At 43.4% G+C, this 26,122-nt stretch overlaps 1 protein-coding gene across 2 annotated transcripts in view; it reads left to right on the plus strand.

Moving 5' to 3' along the window:
• Positions 1-26,122, plus strand: part of TNS2 (tensin 2) — a 275,056-nt gene that overhangs the window by 176,163 nt on the left and 72,771 nt on the right. For both annotated transcript variants that reach the window (XM_063952083.1, XM_063952084.1), the window contains exons 6-12: positions 15,817-15,863; positions 17,730-17,901; positions 18,052-18,102; positions 18,310-18,432; positions 18,525-18,589; positions 19,670-19,753; positions 20,771-20,883. In XM_063952083.1, the coding sequence (XP_063808153.1) occupies positions 15,817-15,863; positions 17,730-17,901; positions 18,052-18,102; positions 18,310-18,432; positions 18,525-18,589; positions 19,670-19,753; positions 20,771-20,883 (655 nt within the window). The remainder of the gene's footprint in view (positions 1-15,816; positions 15,864-17,729; positions 17,902-18,051; positions 18,103-18,309; positions 18,433-18,524; positions 18,590-19,669; positions 19,754-20,770; positions 20,884-26,122) is intronic.

The raw sequence follows: 26,122 nt of genomic DNA on the forward strand, positions 1-26,122 counted from the left end.
CGTAAGGACCATGGGGAATAGACTGGCTCCGCAGGAGACAGGGCACTTTAAGAAAGAATTAGGATACTGGTGTGCACTGGCTCCTCCCTCTATGTCCCTCCTCCAGACCTCAGTTTGAATCTGTGCCCGGACGAGCTGGGTGCACCTTAGTGAGCTCTCCTGAGCTTGCTAATAAGAAAGTATTTTGTTAGGATTTTTTATTTTCAGAGAGATCTGCTGGCAACAGACTCTCTGCTATGTGGGACTGAGGGGAGAGAAGCGGCCCTACTCACTAAAAGATAGGTCCTGCTTCTTAGGCTACTGGACACCATTAGCTCCAGAGGGATCGTACACCGGAACGCACCCTTGGTCGTCCGATCCCGGAGCCGCGCCGCCGTCCCCCTCGCAGAGCCAGAAGACAGAAGCCGGCGTGAGAAGCAAGAAGACTTCGAAATCGGCGGCAGAAGACTCCAGTCTTCATCTGAGGTAGCGCACAGCACTGCAGCTGTGCGCCATTGCTCCCACACTAAACCCACACACTCCGGTCACTGTAGGGCGCAGGAGGGTGCGCACTGGGCAGCAATTGGGTACCTCATGGCAAAAGCAGCATATATACAGTTGGGCACTGTATATATGCATGAGCCCCCGCCATTATTTTACACACAAAACGCGGGACAGAAGCCCGCCGCTGAGGTGGCGGGGCTTCTTCCCCAGCACTCACCAGCGCCATTTTCTCTCCACAGCTCCGCTGAGAGGAAGCTCCCCAGGCTCTCCCCTGCAGAAACACGGTAGAAAGAGGGTGAAAAGAGAGGGGGGGGGGGGCACATAAATTTGGCGCAAAAACTGATAACCCAGTAGCTGCTGTATAACACTAAGTTACTGTGTGATTCCTGGGTCATTTAGCGCTGGGGTGTGTTCTGGCATACTCTCTCTCTGTCTCTCCAAAAGGCCTTGTGGGGGAACTGTCTTCAAATAGAGCATCCCCTGTGTGTGTGGTGTGTCGGTACGCTTGTGTCGGCATGTTTGATGAGGAAGGCTATGTGGAAACAGAGCGGGTACAAATGAATGTGGGGTCGCCGCCGACACCCAATTGGATGGATATGTGGACGTTTTTAAATGATAATGTAAATTCCTTGCATAAGAGGTTGGATAAAGTTGAAGCCTTGGGACAGTCAGGGTCTCAACCCATGCCTGATCCTACAGCGCAGAGGCCGTCAGGGTCTCAGAAGCGCCCACTATCCCAAATTGTTGACACAGATATCGACACGGATTCTGACTCCAGTGTCGATGGCGATGATGCAAAGTTACAGTCTAAAATGGCTAAAGCCATCCGCTACATGATTATAGCAATGAAAGATGTGTTACACATCACAGAGGAAACCCCAGTCCCTGACAAGAGGGTTTATATGTATGGGCAGAAGAGGCAAGAGGTGACCTTTCCCCCGTCACATGAATTAAATGAGTTATGTGAAAAGGCTTGGGAATCTCCAGATAGGAAAATGCAGATTTCCAAACGGATGCTTATGGCGTATCCTTTCCCGCCAACGGACAGGTTACGCTGGGAATCCTCCCCTAGGGTGGACAAAGCTTTAACACGCTTATCCAAGAGGGTAGCCCTGCCGTCACAGGATACGGCCACCCTAAAAGATGCTGCAGATAGAAAGCAGGAGGGTATCCTGAAATCCATTTATGCACATTCAGGTACCCTGCTAAGGCTGGCAATTGCTTCGGCCTGGATGTGTAGTGCTGTAGCAGCATGTACAGATACCTTATCTGAGGAACTTGATACCTTGGACAAGGATACTATAATACTGACCCTGGGGCATATAAAAGACGCTGTCCTATATATGAGAGATGCCCAAAGAGTCATTAGCCTACTGGGATCTAGAATAAATGCTATGTCGATTTCTGCCAGAAGGGTCCTGTGGACTCGGCAATGGACAGGCGATGCCGACTCAAAAAGGCACATGGAGGTTTTACCGTATAAGGGTGAGGAATTGTTTGGGGACGGTCTCTCGGACCTGGTCTCCACAGCTACGGCTGGAAAGTCAAATTTTTTGCCATATATTCCCTCACAACCTAAGAAAGCACCGTATTACCAAATGCAGTCCTTTCGATCACAAAGAGGCAAGAAAGTCCGAGGTGCGTCCTTTCTTGCCAGAGGCAGGGGTAGAGGAAAGAAGCTGCACAATACAGCTAGTTCCCAGGAACAGAAGTCCTCCCCGGCTTCCACTAAATCCACCGCATGACGCTTGGGCTCCACAGGCGGAGCCAGGCCCGGTGGGGGCGCGTCTCCGAAATTTCAGCCACAAGTGGGTTCACTCACAGGTGGATCCCTGGGCTATAGAGATTGTGTCTCAGGGATACAAGCTGGAATTCGAAGTGATGCCCCCTCACCGTTACCTCAAATCGGCCCTGCCAGCTTCCCCCATAGAGAGGGAAATAGTGTTAACTGCAATTCACAAATTGTATCTCCAGCAGGTGGTGGTAAAGGTTCCCCTCCTTCAACAGGGAAGGGGTTACTATTCGACAATGTTTGTGGTACCGAAACCGGACGGTTCGGTCAGACCCATATTGAATTTAAAATCCCTGAACATATACCTGAAAAGGTTCAAGTTCAAGATGGAATCGCTCAGAGCGGTCATCGCAAGCCTGGAGGAGGGGGATTTTATGGTGTCTCTGGACATAAAGGATGCTTAAGAAGGCTTACTTTGTGATGCACTCTTTTATTTTATCGAATATGTAATAATTATATAATTAAAATTTAACATTTATTTAATATATTTATAATATTGTGGCCAAAAATAGACATAAACAACAAATATTGGTCAATATTGACCTGTAGGTATATATAAACAATTAAGGTTAACTAATAAATATTAATTTTGTATATACCCACACTTATGTTGTAACAATGAAAAGCAAAAAGTGAAAATATAAATCAATTTTAATATAAGCAATCACAGAGATCCTTCCAAAATAATTTATACTGGGTCTCTATTCGATTACCCGATTAGCGGTCCACGTTGTCTCAGTTGATGCACTTCTCCTTTGATTAGGTGAGAAAAGAGAATCATGTCCTCTAATTAGGCAGGAGCAGTGGGTATTAGTTAAATCACCATAAGTGATAGCCACCAACACACCTTAGAGCCTTAGAGTATTGATCAAATTACCAAATTGTGATCCAACATCCCAGCCATAAGTCATGGATGTAAATACACACTGATTGTAATTTACCAGATGATATAACCGTTTATCAGTATAATCACTGTGTCCTTTAAGCCTACATGCATTCTAGAACACAGTAAAACAAGTAATTATCGTTGTGATGGATAATAGTGGATGTATTTGGCTGATAAAGGTCAGTGCCACTCAGATAACCTGCCAATATAATGAGGCGAACAAGTGATATCACAATAAATGACTGATTGCGGATACAAATGGCAAAAAATAGGGGTAGGTGGGGGTTTTTTCGCCAATCAAATCACCTGTAACAGAGTAATGCCATCAGAGGGTGTTTAAACATTAATCAGCATAAACATTGTACCGTAGCATTTGAATGTACCAGCCTGTATAAAATCAATCCTTGTTTGGCTCAGGCTGCATAAGTTAAATGCAACAAAACACACCTTCCCAGGTCAATGATCCATACAGTATGTATGCAGATAATCCAATTTATACATATTTAGATGACCATATACATAGAGAGGGTAAACATGTAACTGAATTTCTCTGAGAGGGTGCAGATGTCCCAGCAACTAACGGTCAATTCCCCTTTCTGCTGTCGTCCCATGTGAATCAAATCAGTGAATGGGAACGATGAGAGTTCGGGTCATACCGGTTGTTGGGACAGAAGAAAGAAGTGCGAGTTACTTCTGCTGTCCACAAACCGGACCTCCACTCCCCTGTTGTGTCACCACAGTGCAGGGGCAGCGGGAGACCTATCGTGGATGAGAGAGCCGCTCTGAGTCGTATAGAGAGCGGGTGTGTATCGGCATTAGTGTGTGCACGCTGAGTGCAGCGGACCGCTCACGTGACCAAACGCCGGGTCGGGTTTGAGAATTCCACGCTCCCGGAGACAGTGTACATCTGGATTACCAATTGATGACGTACGTTTCACCACGGGCTTGTTCACATCAGTGTCTGACAGGTCTGCCAGAGCTGTTTAAATAGCAAAGCTTTTAGTGTCACCGCTTACACTTGTACAGATTAATTAGACTGTAAAGTCCTAATAATTAGGTGAAGTGATGCGATTTCGGTTCTAACATAATGAAATGAAATAAAATCAAATGTCTGACCTTATAAAGTAATTTGGTGATGAGTTAACTGCTAATGTTGCTATTTACAATAGCAGTAATCATTTAGACGGACAAATAAATTAATTGAAAAATTATTGGATCAATTATCTTGATTGCAAAGTGTGGATATAATTTAGACATAATTTGTATCCATTGAAAGCTGGAGAGGAAATTTAGAAAGTCATGATTGTGGTTAAGCTAAAAGTATATTCCTCCATACGGGATTTAAGAAATATCCTATAGACCAAAGAACAAATAACAGGATCAACTCTAGTCATTAATGGTATAGATATAATAGTTATACCAAATACTGTCTTCGGTATGTTCAAGTGTTATATTTGTTAATTAGCCATAAATTGTTGTAAGTATGTTTGAATGTTACCACAGTAATCTATAGTTATCCTAATGTACAAACCTACGGTATGCTGACAAGATACCTGGGTCTTTATTTAATTACCCCACTTACTTTACTATTTTAGCAAAGAATAGTAAGAGGGAAAGGAAAAGGAGAAAAAAATATAAATAATAAAAAACGAGAGGTTAGGAGATATGGTGATTAGTTATAATTTTTATGGTCTTGGAGGAAGTTGGCAAAGAAGTGGAGAAACTCACCAAAACGTTGGAACTATGGGAAAAAGATACACAATTTCAAAAGATGTTTGAAAAACAGGAAAAGGAATTGGAAACATATGAGGATACTGTTATAGAAAGGAAGAGAAATAAATACATGCGTGACAAACGAGATTTTTCAAATGATAAGATTTTTAAATGGAACAAAGGACTCAAGGACCCAAATAGGAGACAGACTTATCAAGAATCCTACACATCCTCAGAAATAGAATCCTCAGGAGGAGAGGAGACATATGATACTCAAGGTCCGGATCCTAGAAAACAGATTAATAGTGAACCGGACCCTTTTTTAGGAGGCAAGCGGGGAGGAAGAGGTTTCCCCGCACAAGAAAGACGAGGAGGGGGTCAAAGAGGAAGGTACGAGACACAGAGATGGGAGACACCCATGACAGACAGACAGATATCCCAAAAGGAAGGTAAACTACAAAAAGAAATACTAGAAGAAGGCACCTTATTGAAGGTAGTCAATCTGTCGGATCATATTTTAACCAAAGGACAAGAGGAGGTCCTGAAGAAAGGTCTGTCATTCGCTCCACAAAAAAGTTGCAACAGGTTTCAATGGGAGAAAGACATTAAATTGTTTGGACGCAAATTGCTACTAATGAAATATCATACACAAGGGAACCTAGATGGGAGATATGACCCACTTACACATTCACAACCTATTACACAAGGGGGAGATACAGGTCCCACTCTGTCCCTAAGAGATAGGATAGACCTTGACGAACGTGACCAGGAAATGATTTCCATTTTGGAGGAACTCTCAGAAACCGAGGCCACCGAAACTAGGACTACAGGTAGGACCATCTGTAAGAAAAAATCTACCTTCTATCCTCAGGACCAGCTATGTCCTGAGGTAAAGATTTTCACAGATATGGTAAGCCGTGACCTGGATAAGATCTGTGCGCGTAAAATGAGATATAAAGATAATCTAACGCGTGAAGAAAGAACAGCACTCAATGAGATTAGCAAATGGGAGGATGTGGTAATTAAACCATCCGATAAAGGGGGCAACGTTGTCATTTGGCCCAAGACAATGTACGTCAAGGAGGCCAAGAGACAACTAAATGACCCTCTATGTTATAACAAAACTCTCTTTAACCCAACGGACAACTGTAGACTGTCCTTGAATCGGATCATCGATAAAGCCTTAACAGAGGAGGTGATAACGAAACAAGAGGGTGAATATCTTCGAGTAGAACACCCTAGGACTCCCACCTTCTACTTGCTACCCAAAGTGCACAAGAATCAAAAAACCCCCCCAGGTAGACCTATTGTCTCTGGGATTGGGGGAGTTTCCGAAAAGGCGAGTATTTTCATAGACACTCACCTACGGAGACATGTCACTAGCCTACCATCATATGTGCGGGACACTGGAGATGTAATTATGAAATTACATGACATTAAGCTAGAAAAAAATCATATTCTAGCAAGTCTTGACGTCGAATCACTATATAGCAGTATCGACCATCTGAATGGTATCTCCGCGGTCAGATATTTCCTGGAAATGGAAGGTCCTAGTGACTTCAATGATTTTCTATTGAAATTGCTACACTTCGTTCTCCACAAAAACTGCTTTACATTTGCTGACGTATTTTACACACAAATACGAGGAACAGCAATGGGCGCGGCATGCGCACCAACTTATGCAAACCTCTACCTAGGATGGTGGGAACGAGAAGTGGTCTTCAGTGAGGAGAATGAAGAGTCCACCAAGTGTATCATCTCATGGATGAGATACATAGATGATATTTTCATCATCTGGGAAGGGGAAGAGAAACAGCTAGCTAATTTCATCAAGAAATTGAATGATAACACTCTCAACTTAAGGTTAACATATGAGATGGATAAAGATGAAATCTCCTTCCTGGATCTGAGGATCTATAGAGATGACAATGACATGGTGGCAACAAGGCTATTTAGAAAGAAAACAGCAAGTAACAGTCTGCTATTGAAAACAAGTTCACACCTCCCAGCTACAATACAGAACATACCAAGAGGAGAATTCCTTAGATTGAGGAGAAATTGTACAGAGGATGACACCTACAGAATCCAGAGTAAAGAGCTCGCTACCAGGCTGAAAGAAAGGGGATACAGTCAACGCTGTATCAAAAAAGCTAGCAGGGCACTCCTCCACACAGATAGACATGCTCTAATTTTTCAAGAGAGCAGGAGAATTGAAAAACAAAAGGAAGGTGGCAAACCCAAACTCAGATTTGTAGGCAGTTTTTGTCAAGAGTGGCGTGAGATTAAGAATGCTATCAATAAACACTGGCCCATACTCCTTAACGATCCGGATCTCTCCTCCAATCTTGACTCATCAGTGTCAATGAGTTGGAAGAGATCACCCAATCTCAGGGACAAATTAGTGAGAAGTCACTTTTGTCAAACATCCAAGCGGAAACCTACAATTAAAGGAACCTATCCCTGCAGAAAATGCAAGGTCTGTGACTGTGTGGAAAGTAGTCCCATAATTAGAGATAGGGATGGTAAGAAAATTGAGATAGAGGATTTCACTAACTGTCAATCATCAAATGTGATTTATTGCATCCAATGTCCCTGCAAGAAGCTGTATGTGGGCATGACCACAAGAATGGTCAAAGTGAGGATTATGGAGCATATGGGCAACATTAGAAATGTGGAATCAGATCTGGCAAGATTTAGGCAATTAACAACGGTTGCCAGACACTTCTATTATCAGCACTCCAAATCCACTCATGGAGTCAAATTCTTCTGCCTGGACAAACTAAAAATGGGCATCAGAGGTGGAGACTCTGAAAGAGAACTGCAAAAACTGGAAAGTGAATGGATCTTCAGGCTTAATACAGTTGCCCCGGGTGGCCTTAATGAGAGTATAAATTACAGTGTCTTTTTACCAACGTGACATATTTGATAACATCTATTAAGTGTACTGTTTACATGTATGTATAAATATACTCTCTATCAGCACGACAAATTCAAGCTATTAGACACTATCTCAGGACTCGATTGATATAATCTATTTAGATAACTCAATCTATAGAACCTCTTTAGATAACCTTACTCTGTATGTCTATAACAGCTATAGCAACTTACAAGCCATTAATTGGCATAGTAGCCATTATGTACATCTACCCATAGTCTCTACACACTGGCACTAGCAAGCTAAGCAGAATAAAATTTAGGCCAGTACATTATTAGATTGTAAAACAGTTACGCACACTTTCCTACCTATGGGATATACCCCCACTCCTTTCTCACACTGGAGGTACCAGGATACGTTTCATGCTCATTATATGGGGGATGGTTTGACTCTCCCACTGAGGTTTTTTGGGGGCACACTCCATATATATTTTCCCTAGAGGGATCTTTTACTCCTCATATACTCAAGATGTAATTTCATCTGATTAGAGTAAGCATAATAACCTCGATGGGGCCCCTTTTTCCCTATATACAATAAAAGTATTTGTGAGTCATATAGACCTATATTGTTACTAACTAATTTTTTAATTCGTTACATTAGTTATATACAGTTAAAACATTTTTAAATAATGTACAAAAAATTATAACTAATCACCATATCTCCTAACCTCTCGTTTTTTATTATTTATATTTTTTTCTCCTTTTCCTTTCCCTCTTACTATTCTTTGCTAAAATAGTAAAGTAAGTGGGGTAATTAAATAAAGACCCAGGTATCTTGTCAGCATACCGTAGGTTTGTACATTAGGATAACTATAGATTACTGTGGTAACATTCAAACATACTTACAACAATTTATGGCTAATTAACAAATATAACACTTGAACATACCGAAGACAGTATTTGGTATAACTATTATATCTATACCATTAATGACTAGAGTTGATCCTGTTATTTGTTCTTTGGTCTATAGGATATTTCTTAAATCCCGTATGGAGGAATATACTTTTAGCTTAACCACAATCATGACTTTCTAAATTTCCTCTCCAGCTTTCAATGGATACAAATTATGTCTAAATTATATCCACACTTTGCAATCAAGATAATTGATCCAATAATTTTTCAATTAATTTATTTGTCCGTCTAAATGATTACTGCTATTGTAAATAGCAACATTAGCAGTTAACTCATCACCAAATTACTTTATAAGGTCAGACATTTGATTTTATTTCATTTCATTATGTTAGAACCGAAATCGCATCACTTCACTTAATTATTAGGACTTTACAGTCTAATTAATCTGTACAAGTGTAAGCGGTGACACTAAAAGCTTTGCTATTTAAACAGCTCTGGCAGACCTGTCAGACACTGATGTGAACAAGCCCGTGGTGAAACGTACGTCATCAATTGGTAATCCAGATGTACACTGTCTCCGGGAGCGTGGAATTCTCAAACCCGACCCGGCGTCTGGTCACGTGAGCGGTCCGCTGCACTCAGCGTGCACACACTAATGCCGATACACACCCGCTCTCTATACGACTCAGAGCGGCTCTCTCATCCACGATAGGTCTCCCGCTGCCCCTGCACTGTGGTGACACAACAGGGGAGTGGAGGTCCGGTTTGTGGACAGCAGAAGTAACTCGCACTTCTTTCTTCTGTCCCAACAACCGGTATGACCCGAACTCTCATCGTTCCCATTCACTGATTTGATTCACATGGGACGACAGCAGAAAGGGGAATTGACCGTTAGTTGCTGGGACATCTGCACCCTCTCAGAGAAATTCAGTTACATGTTTACCCTCTCTATGTATATGGTCATCTAAATATGTATAAATTGGATTATCTGCATACATACTGTATGGATCATTGACCTGGGAAGGTGTGTTTTGTTGCATTTAACTTATGCAGCCTGACCCAAACAAGGATTGATTTTATACAGGCTGGTACATTCAAATGCTACGGTACAATGTTTATGCTGATTAATGTTTAAACACCCTCTGATGGCATTACTCTGTTACAGGTGATTTGATTGGCGAAAAACCCCCCACCTACCCCTATTTTTTGCCATTTGTATCCGCAATCAGTCATTTATTGTGATATCACTTGTTCGCCTCATTATATTGGCAGGTTATCTGATTGGCACTGACCTTTATCAGCCAAATACATCCACTATTATCCATCTATCACAACGATAATTACTTGTTTTACTGTGTTCTAGAATGCATGTAGGCTTAAAGGACACAGTGATTATACTGATAAACGGTTATATCATCTGGTAAATGACAATCAGTGTGTATTTACATCCATGACTTATGGCTGGGATGTTGGATCACAATTTGGTAATTTGATCAATACTCTAAGGCTCTAAGGTGTGTTGGTGGCTATCACTTATGGTGATTTAACTAATACCCACTGCTCCTGCCTAATTAGAGGACATGATTCTCTTTTCTCACCTAATCAAAGGAGAAGTGCATCAACTGAGACAACGTGGACCGCTAATCGGGTAATCGAATAGAGACCCAGTATAAATTATTTTGGAAGGATCTCTGTGATTGCTTATCAACCCGTTTTTAAAATTGATTTATATTTTCACTTTTTGCTTTTCATTGTTACAACATAAGTGTGGGTATATACAAAATTAATATTTATTAGTTAACCTTAATTGTTTATATATACCTACAGGTCAATATTGACCAATATTTGTTGTTTATGTCTATTTTTGGCCACAATATTATAAATATATTAAATAAATGTTAAATTTTAATTATATAATTATTACATATTCGATAAAATAAAGGAGTGCATCACAAAGTAAGCCTTCTTAGGCAGATGACCGTCTTGTGGTCATCTTCCTCCCTTTTTTCTAGATACTGTATAATGCTTACAGGTGCACCTCCAGCTAAAAATATAGATGGGTAGTGGCAATTTGACCTTTCCAATTTTGACTCCTATTGCTGGTTTTTTGGGTTAATTAATTTTTTCTATCTTCTGTATATATTAACTGAGCCTGTGCACAGCCATATAGACTATATGTCTTCCCCCATTTACATAAAGGATGCTTACCTTCATGTCCCCATTTATCCGCCTCATCAGGAGTACCTCAGATTTGTGGTACAGGATTGTCATTACCAATTCCAGACGTTGCCGTTTGGTCTGTCCACGGCACCGAGAATATTTACCAAGGTAATGGCAGAGATGATGGTGCTCCTGCGAAAGCAAGGAGTCACAATTATCCCATACTTGGACGATCTCCTCATAAAGGCGAGGTCCAGAGAGCAGTTGCTGATCAGTGTAGCACGCTCTCGGGAAGTGTTACAACAGCACGGCTGGATTCCGAATATTCCAAAGTCGCAGCTGATTCCTACGACGCGTCTGCCCTTCCTGGGCATGATTCTGGACACAGACCAGAAGAAGGTTTTTCTCCCGACGGAGAAGGCGCAGGAGCTTATGACACTGGTCAGAGACCTCTTAAAACCAAAACAGGGGTCGGTGCATCACTGCACGAGAGTCCTGGGAAAGATGGTGGCGTCATACGAGGCCATTCCCTTCGGCAGGTTCCATGCGAGGACCTTTCAGTGGGATCTGTTGGACAAGTGGTCCGGATCGCATCTACAGATGCATCGGCTGATCACCCTATCCCCCAGGGCCAGGGTGTCTCCTCTGTGGTGGCTGCAGAGCACTCACCTTCTCGAGGGCCGCAGATTCGGCATTCAGGACTGGGTCCTGGTGACCACGGATGCAAGCCTCCGAGGGTGGGGGCGGTCACACAGGGAAGAAATTTCCAAGGTTTGTGGTCAAGTCAGGAGACTTGCCTTCACATCAATATCCTGGAACTAAGGGCCATATACAACGCCCTAAGTCAAGCGGAGACCCTGCTTCGCGACCAATCGGTGCTGATTCAATCAGACAACATCACCGCAGTGGCTCATGTAAACTGCCAAGGCGGCACAAGGAGCAGGGTGGCGATGGCGGAAGCCACCAGAATTCTTCGATGGGCGGAGAATCACGTACAAGCACTGCCAGCAATGTTCATTCCGGGAGTGGACAACTGGGAAGCAGACTTCCTCAGCAGGCACGACCTCCACCTGGGAGAGTGGGGACTTCATCAGGAAGTTTTCACGCAGATTGCAAGGAGATGGGAACTGCCACAGGTGGATATGATGGCATCCCGCCTCAACAAAAAGCTACAGAGATATTGCGCCAGGTCAAGAGACCCTCAGGCGATAGCTGTAGACGCACTGGTGACACTGTGGGTGTTCAGGTCGGTTTATGTGTTTCCTCCTCTTCCTCTCATACCAAAGGTGCTGAGAATCATAAGAAAAAGAGGAGTGAGAGCAATACTCATTGTTCCGGATTGGCCAAGAAGGACTTGGTATCCAGAACGGCAAGAAATGCTCACAGAGGACCCATGGCCTCTGCCTCTGAGGCAGGATCTGTTGCAGCAGGGGCCCTGTCTGTTCCAAGACTTACCGTGGCTGCGTTTGACGGCATGGCGGTTGAACGCCGGATCCTAGCAGAAAAAGGGATTCCGGATGAGGATATTCCTACGCTAATAAAGGCTAGGAAGGACGTGACGGCTAAACATTATCACCGTATATGGCGAAAATATGTTGCTTTGTGTGAGGCCAGGAATGCCCCTACAGAGGAATTCCAGCTGGGCCGTTTCCTTCACTTCCTACAGGCGGGAGTGGCTTTGGGCCTAAAATTGGGGTCCATTAAGGTCCAGATTTCGGCCCTATCCATTTTCTTTCAAAAAGAACTGGCTTCTCTTCCTGAAGTTCAGACGTTTGTAAAGGGAGTGCTGCATATTCAGCCCCCTTTTGTGCCTCCAGTGGCACCTTGGGATCTTAACGTGGTGTTGAGTTTCCTGAAATCACACTGGTTTGAGCCACTAAAAACCGTGGAGTTAAAATATCTCACGTGGAAGGTGGTCATGCTATTAGCCTTGGCTTCGGCTAGGCGGGTGTCAGAATTGGCGGCTTTGTCACATAAAAGCCCCTATCTGGTTTTCCATATGGACAGAGCAGAATTGCGGACTCGTCCACAATTTCTGCCAAAAGTGGTGTCATCCTTTCATATGAACCAACCTATTGTGGTGCCTGTGGCTACTCGTGACTTGGAGGATTCCGAGTTACTAGATGTAGTCAGGGCTTTGAAAGTTTATGTAGCCAGAATGGCTAGAGTCAGGAAAACTGAGTCGCTGTTTATCCTGTATGCATCCAACAAGCTGGGTGCTCCTGCTTCAAAGCAAATTATTGCTCGCTGGATCTGTAACACGATTCAGCAGGCTCATTCTGCGGCTGGATTGCCGCTACCAAAATCAGTGAAAGCCCATTCCACAAGGAAGGTGGGCTCTTCTTGGGCGGCTGCCCGATGGGTCTCGGCGTTACAGCTTTGCCGAGCAGCAACTTGGTCGGGTTCAAACACTTTTGCAAAGTTCTACAAGTTTGATACCCTGGCTGAGGAGGACCTTGTGTTTGCTCAATCGGTGCTGCAGAGTCATCCGCACTCTCCCGCCCGTTTGGGAGCTTTGGTATAATCCCCATGGTCCTTACGGAGTCCCCAGCATCCACTAGGACGTTAGAGAAAATAAGATTTTACTTACCGGTAAATCTATTTCTCGTAGTCCGTAGTGGATGCTGGGCGCCCGTCCCAAGTGCGGATTTCTTCTGCAATACTTGTATATAGTTATTGCTTAAATAAGGGTTATGTTGTTTGCATCAGGGTTTATCTGATGCTCTGTTGTTGTTCATACTGTTAACGGTGTAAGTTTATCACGAGTTATACGGTGTGATTGGTGTGGCTGGTATGAGTCTTACCCTGGATTCCAAAATCCTTTCCTTGTACTGTCAGCTCTTCCGGGCACAGTTTCCTTAACTGAGGTCTGGAGGAGGGACATAGAGGGAGGAGCCAGTGCACACCAGTATCCTAATTCTTTCTTAAAGTGGCCTGTCTCCTGCGGAGCCCGTCTATTCCCCATGGTCCTTACGGAGTCCCCAGCATCCACTACGGACTACGAGAAATAGATTTACCGGTAAGTAAAATCTTATTTTCATTGTAGCCATTTATACTTGAGTATGTTTAAACCATCTCAAATAGGGTCCTGATCACCTTGTTCGAATTTAGCTCTAATTTTTTATGTCCCCTTAAATTTACAACTTCATGGCAAATTAATGGACCACTTTCTGGGCCAGTTTAAAATGATTTCAGCATCTGTAGTTGCTAACGTTGGCTATACGAATGAATTGGCATAAAAGTAGCACTGCACAATATGTAATAATTACGTTGTTTATAAAAATGTTCAAGAAACTATTCAAAATTATATTTTAAATCATATATGAAGGGACCTGCTATGTTTTGTTTGTTTTTTTTAATAAGAAATTTACCCTTCGTAATACAGTTTTTAATCTGAAGGACCCACACTCACCATATCGGACCTGCTTCCCAATAAACCAGTTACAAACTACAATTCTACTTAAACTGTTCCTAGTAACTCAGGCTGGAGGTACCATTTAGAGACCTTGAGTTTGAAAAACAGTGATTTCCTATTCGGAAGCTGCAGCGAGTTATAACTCAGGACATGCTGACGTTATTAGGTTATTTTTGTTGTTGCTTATCCTGGATAAACATCATAAACCACTTTCCTCATTGGTGTTTTGTAATAATGTACTCGGTAAGAGAGAACGGCAAGAGGGTCAGAAAGTAGCGCTGTGCTGGTCTATATCTTGTATAAATAAGGATTATCGAGGACTGAGAACTATAAACCATAATATTACATGCTATATGTCGATAATTAAACAATTGCATAACAGCAAATCTAGCTTTACATAACCCTGTGACAGTCTCCATGTACTACTTAATACATAATACAGTAGTACTGTGTGTTTCATATCTGTCCTTAGGGAACACTGTTCAGAACTGATACGAACATCCTGGAAATTACTGTTATTGTCAGCATTTTTGTAACTGGGACTCCCAAGTGTCTGGGAGCCTGTTATTGACTAGGGGATGGGTGTCATTTTTATGGGCAACCCCAAGTGTCTCGGGATGGGTCAATCTTGTGGGCAGCCCCAAAATATATGGGGCAGGTAATTGTGAGCAACCCCTAAGTGTCTGGGTGTGGGTCATTATGGACAACCCCCAAGTATCTTGTAGCAGGTCATTGTTGTAGGCAACCCCCAAGTGTTTAGGGGCAGGTTATTGTTGTGGACAACCCAAAATTGTCTGGGGGTGGGTCATTGTTGTGGGTAACTCCCAAGTGTCTGGTGTATAGGGTGGGTCATTGTTGTGGGCAACCCCAAATATCTGAAGGTGGGTCATTGAGTATGCAATAACCAAGTGTCTGGGGGTGGGTCATTGTTATGGGCAACCCTCAAGTATCTGAAGGCGGGTCATTGTTGTGGGTAACCCCCCAAGTGTCTGGGGAAGGATTATTGTTGTGACAACCCATAATTGTCTGGGGGTGGGTTATTGTTTTGGGTAACTCCCAAGTATCTAAAGGCAGTTCATTGTTGTGGGTAACTCCCAAGCGTCAGGTATATGGGTCAGGTCATTGTTGTGGGAAACCCCCAAGTATCTGAAAGCAGGTTATTGTTGTGGGTAACCCTCAAGTGTCATGGGGCAGGTTGTTGTTGTTGTGGGCAACGTCCAAGTATCTGAAGGAAGTTCATTGTTGTTTGTAACTCCCAAGTATCGGGTATATGGGGTGGGTAATTGTTGTGGGCAACCCCCAAGTATCTGAAGACAGGTCATTTGTGTGGGTAACTCCCAAGTGTCTGGTGTATGGGGTGGGTCATTGTTATGGCCCACCCCAAAGTGTTCTGGGCAGGCTTATTTTTTATTTTTATTTTTTTTACAATCTCCAAAGTGTTTGAGGGAGTAATTGATATGGACGCCCCAAGTATCTGGGGTGTCATATTACAAGATGCCTTTTTAACATTGAATCAAATTATATTTTACGTTAAATTGTTGGTTAAATAATTCAATTTTATTTTTATTTTTTCTCCTTCAGAGTTCCACAAAATCTCTCAGTTTTAAACAAAGGAGCTCCTTACCAAGGTGAGGGAACATCCTCCTGGCTGCACTGGTCAGATAAATCTGTGCTTGGTGGTCTGATTCTGAATTGCACACAGGTCTGAATGCAGCTGCATTTTGAATACAAATAGATTGAAGAAGAAATAGTAATGTGACTACTAAGGTCTTGTGTGTATTCATCGCACTGCCTCACTTTTTCCATATATGAGATAGCCATCATTGTTCTCATAAACAATTGCAAGCAATCTGACTGAAATAGGTGTCCCCTCAGTATACCCACGACTATGGTGTAACTCTGACTACATGTCCACCACAGTCCTGCAAAATGGCTCTCTTCTCTGCATATGCCCAGATGATACCCAGAAATGAACATTTCACGGACTTAGAGAAGTGTTTGCAGTTTCCTAGAACTCTCTAGTATGTATGACTGGATTGACACATGCGGTTAGGAAGCTGACCCCTGACATGATCTTAGTTCCAGACCTAAACGTGTATGAACTACCGCCCCCACAGGGTAGTATTTCTGCTACTGTTTGTTATACTTTATATGTTTTCTGTTTAGGATTTTGTGGTTTCAGCACAAGTGCTCGTTTTGTGAGCTGAACCAATGTTTGAGAACTCAGCTTGTCAATTAACAAGGAGCCATTGTCATCACTGAGGCACATTATACCTCTGGGGTGTCACTGGATACTGATGAATCACTAGGCTGTATTCTAATGAATATACAGTAGGTACAGTGGCCTCCACTGCGTGTAGGTGGCAGGTGAAATTTAATATTAAAACCTGTTCACTTTTTCTTGTTTCCTATAAACAGTATTGTGCACATTGAGATAATGCTTCTTCTTTGCTGTGTTTTGATTTTGTTTATTAAACAAAATGTATAGAATTAATTACATTTACAGAATTACGTGCTGTCACCAGGGGTCCAGGCTGCCCTTCATGTGTCCCTCCATTCATCTTGTATCCATGTTTGGGTCCTGCACCCCCTCCAGCCCACCTCATTCACACTTTCCCTCAGAGTTTGTGGCGTTATGTCAACTATGCTTTTGTGTGTTCTCCTATGGAAACCTTGCTATGACTTTTTTACTTCCTCTATATAGTCAATTTTCATTGTCTTCTTGGTGCACCATTGAGGCCGTTACTGACGGACCTAAATACGAGGACCTTACCAAACCATCCGATTGGTAATTGTGTCGGGTAGTGTAAATAACAACATGGGGCTATTGAAATAAGTGCTCTATGTAATGAGTGCCTGATGTAACTAATCAATTGTTGCTCTGATTGGATGCAGGCACCCATTAAGTGTTACGCACAAAAGCATTGTGTTTAGCCACATAACACGGCTAAACTATCTAATGTACCCACAGACTTTTCGCCTCAGGAGGGTGCTCACAGAAATACAGGCACTCGCAGCATTGCTCGCGCATCAGCAACAACCATTGAATTACTCCATCATCAGCCACCGGGTGCCCAAAAAACAATTGACTCTCGCCCATAATCTCCAGTAAACACACGCCATTCTGTATTTCCACAGAACACAGAAACTTACTTTGTCAGAATACCACTTTATATACAAAGGCAGTAATTATTAAAATAAATTTTGGAAGATTGTTTTTGCTTTTTGCCCTGTATTAAATCTGAAATAAGCTTGTAGTTCCAAATTCATTACAGGAGAACAATTGTTGGAGCGAGTACCGCCCGTACTATTTTCTCCTGCTGTGACTTTGCTAGATACACACACATTTCTGGTGTTATGTAGCTTCACCAACAATAGTGTTTCTGTTTTTGTGTATACATCGGGCATTATTGCCGTTCAGCTGGTATAATGTATAGTATCACAGGCAAGTTTCTTACACCTTATGTTGTTGTACATGTTTGTCTCTGATGCAGGAGTTTCAGTCTGGACCAAGTGATCCAGCGCAGCTATGACCTGGATCTAACGTATATCACTGAGCGTATCATAAGCGTCTTCTTCCCAACTAGCCTGGAGGAGCAACGATACCGTAGCAACCTGCATGAGGTGGCGAGCATGTTGAGGTCCAAGCATGAGGACAAGTACTTGGTAACAGACTGCCCTGAATGAGTGTCTGAGACTTGACATAGCGCTTTATGCGTGTGTGTGTTTTCATTACTGTCCGTGAGAAGGAAGAATGCTACTGTCGGGGAGTATTATATGTGCTCAATGTGTTCTATTTTTTCTTTTCTTTTACAGCTTTTTAATCTATCAAAGAAAAGACATGATATTGGCAAACTTAACCCAAAGGTAAATAATATTGTAATATATTATCTCAGAGCAGAAACTGCTAATATGTTGGCTGGTTTCCAGCAATAAAGTATCTTCAAACAAGAGACGCTATAAATTGCTGCCTCCATACGTTGCCTCAGTGTAGGCACACTTCTGTCTGACACTGAGCCAGACCACTGTGACTGGTGATCCCAGGTTACTTTTACCATCTTCATCCTCTCATAGGTTCAGGACTTCTTCTGGCCGGATTGTCACGCACCATCACTGGATGTTATCTGTTCCATCTGTAAAGCCATGGAGGCCTGGCTGAACAGCGACCCACAGCACGTGGTAGTCCTATACTGCAAGGTACTGACTGGGAGGATTAATAATGTGTTGCCGTTGTGACCCAAGATACTTCTTCAGATGCCTTATCATTCAGTTTATTTTCCTTGTGCTAGGGAAATCAGGGGAAGACGGGAGTGGTCATTGCGTCCTACATGCACTATAGCAAGGTGTCTGCAAGGTATTTCTTCACTATGTATTTGTATTTCCAAGCCTTCCCCATGATACAAGTATTATTGCACAAATAAAAGTTGATTCAGATAAAAGAACATTCATTGAGAGAGATATTTCTAAGGCGTTCAAAATTATATTGGAGAGCAAGCTTTAATCCCAGTTTGCCCACATACGTGATCCAAACAATATAAATGATGTAATTTATCAGGGATATTGCCATGCAGGCAGTGATATTGCCCACTTTACCAGTTGTCACTGGTGTTTCCAGCTAAACATTTTGTGGTGGGTTCTCCTCCTTTTCTGTTTTTTCTTTTATGAACTACTACCCCCTCCTTATTAGAACAAAGGTGGGGGACCCTCCCCAGAGAACCTCACAGTTAGGTCCTGTTCCTCTCAAGCCAACGTGCTCTGACTGGTCTTACAGGTCTGTCTGTTGTATAAAATGAACAGCTGCACCTTATTCAAACGCTTGTCATGTCCATCCAGCCTTGTACTGAACATCTTCCATAAACGAGGGATGGCTCAATGAGATGGACAAACACTAATCTTAGCAATTTTCTTGGATATTGCTGTTAGCAGGAGGCTGAATATTGCAATGGTAATTGTCCCAAGGGAGGGACGCTCGTTGATCTAGCTGTAAGAGGGATTGTGACCCAAAGGAATCTCTAGAATCTGGATATTCCCTTTATATCATGACTGCTTCCATCTATTCATTTCTAAATGTTACAAATACCTTCGTACATTGGACCAACTTGTATTTTAGGTTCAATTATATGCTTTTATTCAGAGATGGGCAACTTTGACTCTCCAGCTATATGGAACTACAAGTTCCATCATGTCCTGCCAGGCTACAGTAGCAGGAGAGTATAGCTGTATGACCTCAAGCAAGTAAAATTATTTATAAACATTTGAGAACTTTCATGTATAAAACGACATACTCTGTTGCAGGCTGTTTGCACAGTTATCTCTATTCTCACTGTTTTCTTTCCTTTAAATTATGAATTATTTCCACCTGCAATGCTTTGTTTTCGTTCCCTCGCCCCTTTGGCTGCTAATCTCATGCTTGCTTTCCATCTCCTGGTTATAGTGTGGATCAGGCACTCAGCACTCTGGCCATGAGAAAGTTTTGTGAAGATAAGTCCTCTTCATCACTTCATCCTTCCCAGCGCAGGTCAGTGAGGGGAAAGTGGTAACCGCAGTGACCCAGCAGCCGTATCATTATTCCTGACTCACGTACAATGGCCAAACACTTAACTAATGTTTTGTTACTGTGCAGTAGGGAAATCTGAACCTCTTCCTGCTGCAGCTGAGAAATGCTCGGCTGCCTGGTATCCTGTTATCAGGGACTGCCGAGTGGTTTTCACTGGACTTATTTCCTGTGATAGAGATTGGCAGAACTCAGTATTGTTTCCTTAGAGAAGTAATGGGGCGAAGGGGGGCAGGAATTCTGATAGGAAATGTAACTTTGCAAAAATAATTTTCTGTAAAGTCTGATGGTTTTGTACTGAGCATTTTTGTAAACCACTTCAGGGTGGTTTGTAGTTCAGAGGGGTAACCCCTACATGAGGACCCTGATTCCCCCCCCTCCCCCCCTTTCCCCAGCCCTTCACTTCAATATACCTCTAGGCGTACATGCATTATTACTGTTATATTGAATACATATTTGCAGGTATTTATATTTTTTAGCTAAAAGAGAACACCAATAGAGAAGGCATAGGCGTTTATACAGTGTTTTCCCCAGGATCAATTTCACGGGCGTCCCAGACAGCACTGTCCTGCTCCGGGGGCTGACGACCCAAAATCAGATTTGCAGATGGGGGCATATCCCAATTCGGGAGGTGTGGCACCAAGCCATGCTGCAAAGGGGTATATTTGCCCCCCTCAGCAACTGACCCGGGCCCCGGTAATCAGTACTTGCCCGCTGCTCTCACTGTGCCCCTGTATATCTGTGTAATGCCAGCAATATCTGCAACATTTTTTGTTTAGTGAAGTATTTCACTGCCCTACCCGGCTAGCAGAATTTTCTGAGGAGAACATTGTGATATATGTAAAGCTACTCTTACTCATATGGTATTTTCCCGCTGTCGTCCAAACATCCAAATCTAAAGAATAATTACTGAGCAAGTACAGATTACTGATTACTGCTTCCTGACTGCATGTGACTGAATCCTGGTGTCTTTGTGTGCAGGTATATCAATTACTTTGGAGGTTTACTGTCCGGTACCATAAAGATCAGCAGTGACATGTTATCCCTGCAGTGCGTGCTGCTGCCGGTTATTCCTGCACTGCAAACGGATGGTGGTAATTATTCATATCAACAACTATGCCCACATAGAGATTATACACTTCATAAAATGTGTAATATTGCCATACGGATGCATCATCATACATCTAGCCTCAATACGCCATGCAGCGCGAGATGCTGGCGTGAATAATCCGCTTCATCCTGTGCAACTCTGCGAAAGTCCGTGTCTTTTATTGCTGAATATGCGTCTTAATTGCAATGTTACTAGCACACATGAGGAGACTGTGCTGATTAATTTGATATATCTGCGTGTGACTGATGGGTCTATTCATGTAGCAGTGAAAAGCCCTTTATCAGTGATAACACGGCTTTTCACTGCTTCTTCCAATTCATAGAAGGGATTACTGTGGAGGAATCTTAGATTGCTCAAGCTGTGCCCCTGATCAGTGTACAAATTGCTTCCCCATACACTAGTATGGGGAGAGCAAAACATAGAAGCACGGAAGGCTCAGCTTTCTATTTCACTTCTCTAAACAAATTCTCCATCTCAGGATGGTGTTAGAAGGCTGGTGAGGGGAGAAAAGCAGCGGAGACTGCTGTATCCCCGCCCCCTGAATGAACACTAGCCAATCAGAGGTGGCCAGTCCTACTAGGCAGAGAAGCAGAGTGAGATGTCTGGCCCCGGCATGGGCGTTACCTTAGACTGCTATTGCCGATTGCACTCCCTCCAAACGCCGCTGCCAACACCCACACGCCCTGCTTCCCTCTGCTCACTGCACCCCGCCACCCCCACCGCCAGCAGCTGCAGTCTGCCCCATAGCTGCTCCTAGCACCCCCACCGCAGGCGCTGACAGCCACACAATGATCCCCCGCCGCCACTCACAGCCGCACTCTGCACCTCCACCCCTCCTGGGATGATCACCGACCCCAGCCGCCAACTCTTTGTGCCCCCACTGCTGCATGGAGGCTGTGAAAAACGTCTTCCCCTCCTTCATGCTGCTAGTAGACACCAAGCCTGTCCTCACTGTGTGGCCAGCACTGCAGCAACCCCTGTGCAGACGACTGCCGGAAGCCCCCAGCCATGACACCGGCAGCTGTCACTGGCTAATCTGTCGTCATCGTCGTCGCCCCCCCCATGTCCGGGCCGACGTGCTGACCTGCTGCTAAGCTCTGGCGCATGCGCAGTTAGCTCCTTAAAGGCTGAGAATGCGGTATCTGGAAGTACCGCACTTTGCTCCAGGATCGCGGAGGGTCCCACTTTTCGGATCTCTTTGTCGGAATGGTATTCATGAATTGCTACTTTGAACTACTAAGTATTGCATTGAAATGATGCAATATGTAGTGAAAAGTAACAATTCTTTTTAACGCAATTTACAGTACATGAATAGACCCCTGAGTCTGTATACAGAGCAGAACAGAACTTTATTGGGAGAAAGCTGCCACTACTGCTTTGTAGCACTTCATGTACAGATTCAGATACTCAGTCAAACACAGATATACATGTGTCATATATTTAATTAATAAGTACAGTCTCCTCGTGTGTCTTAGTCCCATTCCATTGCGACTACAATGCATTTGTGGCAATGAAGAAGCAAAAAAGATGCCCAACACTAGAAGATTCTCACAGAAACTGGCGTGCCAAGAGGGGCTGTTTGGCGTGACTGCAACAAAGATGTATGAGGGCACATCTGTACAACTTACAGTGTAATGGAAATAAAATACTTTTACTGTACATCAGTATTTAGGATTACAAGTAGAGGTGAGCAGAATTTGGCGAAGTGTTCTGCCGAACATTCGTACCATTCCACAGTTTGACTGCAAGGTTCTCTGACAGAATTAGGTGTGTGTTCTGCACAGAATTCTGCCCGTGTAAGTCTTATGCTGCACAGAATGAAAGTGCTCATTTCAGTAGAGAGTGGGAAAACGCCATCCAGCACAAGAGCAAAGTGGAACTTGAAGATTGTGTCACTGGAAGGTCACATAGCTCCGCTGCTAACTTCAGTCCAACCAGGATTTTGCTAGTCTCTAATCTGAATGTAAATTAAGGGATCATTCCGAGTTGATCGTAGCTGTGCTAAATTTAGCACAGCTACGATCAGGCATGCACTCAGACACGACACGCGGGGGGACGGCTAGCACAGGGATAGTCCGCCCCGCATGTCAGTGCCCCCCCCCCCCCCCCTTGCAGAAATGCAAAAGCATTGCACAACGACGATGCTTTTGCATTTGAGGAGTACCTCTTCGCTGCCCGGGTCGCAGCAGCTGCGTGTGACGTCACGCAGCCGCGGCGGCCCGCCCCTCCAACGGTACGGCCACGCCTGCGTTGGTCGGACCGCACCGCCGTCCAGCCCCCTCACGCCCACCGACCGCCTCTGCCTGTCAAGCGGGCAGAGGCGATCGCTAGGCCACGTCGGCCTTAGGCTGTCTGGCATGCGCCGGCGCATGTGCAGTTCCGACCCGAACGCTGCGCTGCGATAAACTGCAGCGAGCGATCGGGTCGGAATGACCCCCTTAGTGCTGTGTTTTTTCCCCTATTCTGCTTAATATGAGTCGCGCACCCATGTGACTGGTCATCTCTAAATAAATCCACATTGGATTGTATGATTTGTATTATTAAATCGGTCTTCTTACTGTCCTTTCCTTTAAATGCCAGGGCTGTCAGAGAGGACTCACAAGTAAAATAGGTTTAAATGCACCCGTGATCTACACCAGTGATAGGAAACCTGATCCACTCCTGGAGCTGCAAGGGTGGCCCTCTAATCTTTAAAAGTGCCTCACATTACTAATAATATATCAGCAGATATTGTAAACAAGTGTTACAAGTTACAGTATAGCAAAAAAATCTGATAGCAGAAATGAGTTTGGGGTTGAGCCACCGTTGCTCATCACTGACAACAATCTGTTTTCACCATAAACGTTGGTTCTCAAACTGTGTGCCCTGGCACCCTGGGGTGCCTCAGGAACTTGCAGGGGTGCCTTGGATTAGTGGTCCTGGACCGGTCCCAGTTTTAATGGTCAATGTTATAGGCAACACCAGTGCAGGTGGCTGCCCATCATAAAACATGTGGACAAACAGAAACAAATCCTGTCCCCCACCACATAACTGAACCTAAGGATGACCTAGAAACACAGTTTACTCGTACTTAAGTTAATATTTCTTTCTAAATTCCTCAATAAGAAACTTTTGGCCTAGGGGTACTGTGAATAAAATTCTGATACTCTAGGGTGCCGTGATTCAAAAAAGTTTGGGAACCACTGCCCTAATTATTATTACCAGTTATTTATATAGCGCACACATATTCCGCAGCGCTTTACACAGAATATTTGGCCATTCACGTCAGTCCCTGCCCCAATGGAGCTTACAGTCTATATATTCCCTATCACATGTACACCACACACATTCATGCTAGGGTTAATTTTGTTGGGATCCAATTAACCTACCAGTATATTTTTGGATTGTGGGAGGAAATCGGAGTACCCGGAGGAACCCCACGCAAGTACGGGGAGAATATACAAACTCCACACAGTTAGGGCCATGGTGGGAATCGAACCCATGACCTCAGTGCTGTGAGGCAGTAATGCTAACCATTACACCAACCGTACTGCCATAAACCAATATTCATTAGTATGCAGCCTATCTATTCTCTAAGAAATGATGGCCTCATTGGGAAGGTGGTAAGCTGGGGAGTCAGTACCATTGGCAGATAAGCTGCATTCTCATTGGCACCGGTTCAGAGCACAACTTGACTGCATCTGTGTAGTTGACAGATCCGCAGTAAATAAGTGATATTGTGAAATCACTATCACCCCCCATAGGGCTTTACATTTGACATGTTCATTATAGTTTAGGGTACACAATGAAAAAAAAAAAGTTTATATATATATATATATATATCTCCAACAGCTGCCCGGCACTCGTGAACCGTGGGAAGTATGTGCTGGGGTGCCCTCCTCGTGGGGTTAGCTGCCCACCATGCAAGGTAGAGGGTAATTCAGGCGGTACTCACCAGACTCCAAATGATGTATTTAAATAAGTGTCATTTTCATTGACATCTGACCAACATGTTTCGGAGGATAACCTCCGACCCTGAGGACAGAGGTTATCCTCCGAAACATGTTGGTCAGATGTCAATAAAAATGACACTTATTTAAATACATCATTTGGAGTCTGGTGAGTACCGCCTGAATTACCCTCTACTATATATTTATATTTTTATATATATATATATATATATATATATGTATGTGTGTATATATATATATATATATATATATATATATATAGTGTGTGTGTTTTAATGTTGAATCTAAGAATGTTAATCTAATGTAAGATAGAACTTGCTTGAACGTATATGTCCTCACAGCATCCACATGTATGTATTACTGTAACTATACTGAGGAACTGGGGCTGTCTTTTATGTCATTGTTCTGCTATTAATTTCAGCTTACACAGTGCTCGTTACACAGTTGTCCCAGGCACACGTTTCCTGTAAATCTTGGACTTGCTTTGACATCTGCTTCGCATACAGCCCTATAGTGTGCAGTGCCCTTGCTCACATCTCTGAACAAACCCCATCTTGTCCATTTTAGATTCTGTGCTAGACGCTTACTTACATTCTGTGTGGAATTTGAAACATTGTCGCATCCAGCTTTTCTTAGGAAGAAAAAATCCTGAATAAATATCACTGTGCCAAATGTAATCAGAACACATGCAGCGAGTACTTGCTTCCATGAGGTTAGAATATAGAATGAGAGCGCAGGTTTCCAGGCCTGAATCACTGCACTTCCCTTGTGGTCTGTGCATACCAATCATTCACGCGTATGTCAGACATCTGTTCGGTGTTAGCGCAGCATGCAGTGTAGCTGTTGATTCTTTTTCAGTTGCAGTGCTGTAAGATGATTTGCTGTTTAACCTCATTTAGATGATCTTTATATTCGCTGTTCATAACCACATAAAGAGGCAAATGCATTAAGCCTGGCAAAGTGATAAAGCAGTGATAAGTGGAAAGTGATAACGCACCAGCCAATCATTACAGGTTTGAAAAATTACAGGAGCTGATTGGCTGGTGCGTTTTCACCTTCCACTTATCACTGCTTTATCACTTCTCCAGGCTTAATACATCTGCCCCATAGTTAGAGTTTGCAGGAGGATGTATAAATCAGCACTTTATAGCCCCTATATAGGGGGTATTTCCAGTAACATTCATATTAAGTTCCAGAATGCAAGTATGCGTCATAGAACACACAGCAAATCATAACCTCTCGTGCCTATGTCTGCCGTTGTGTCATTGGGAA

This window comes from Pseudophryne corroboree, chromosome 2 (assembly GCF_028390025.1).
Source record: "Pseudophryne corroboree isolate aPseCor3 chromosome 2, aPseCor3.hap2, whole genome shotgun sequence".
Taxonomy (NCBI): Eukaryota; Metazoa; Chordata; class Amphibia; order Anura; family Myobatrachidae; genus Pseudophryne; species Pseudophryne corroboree.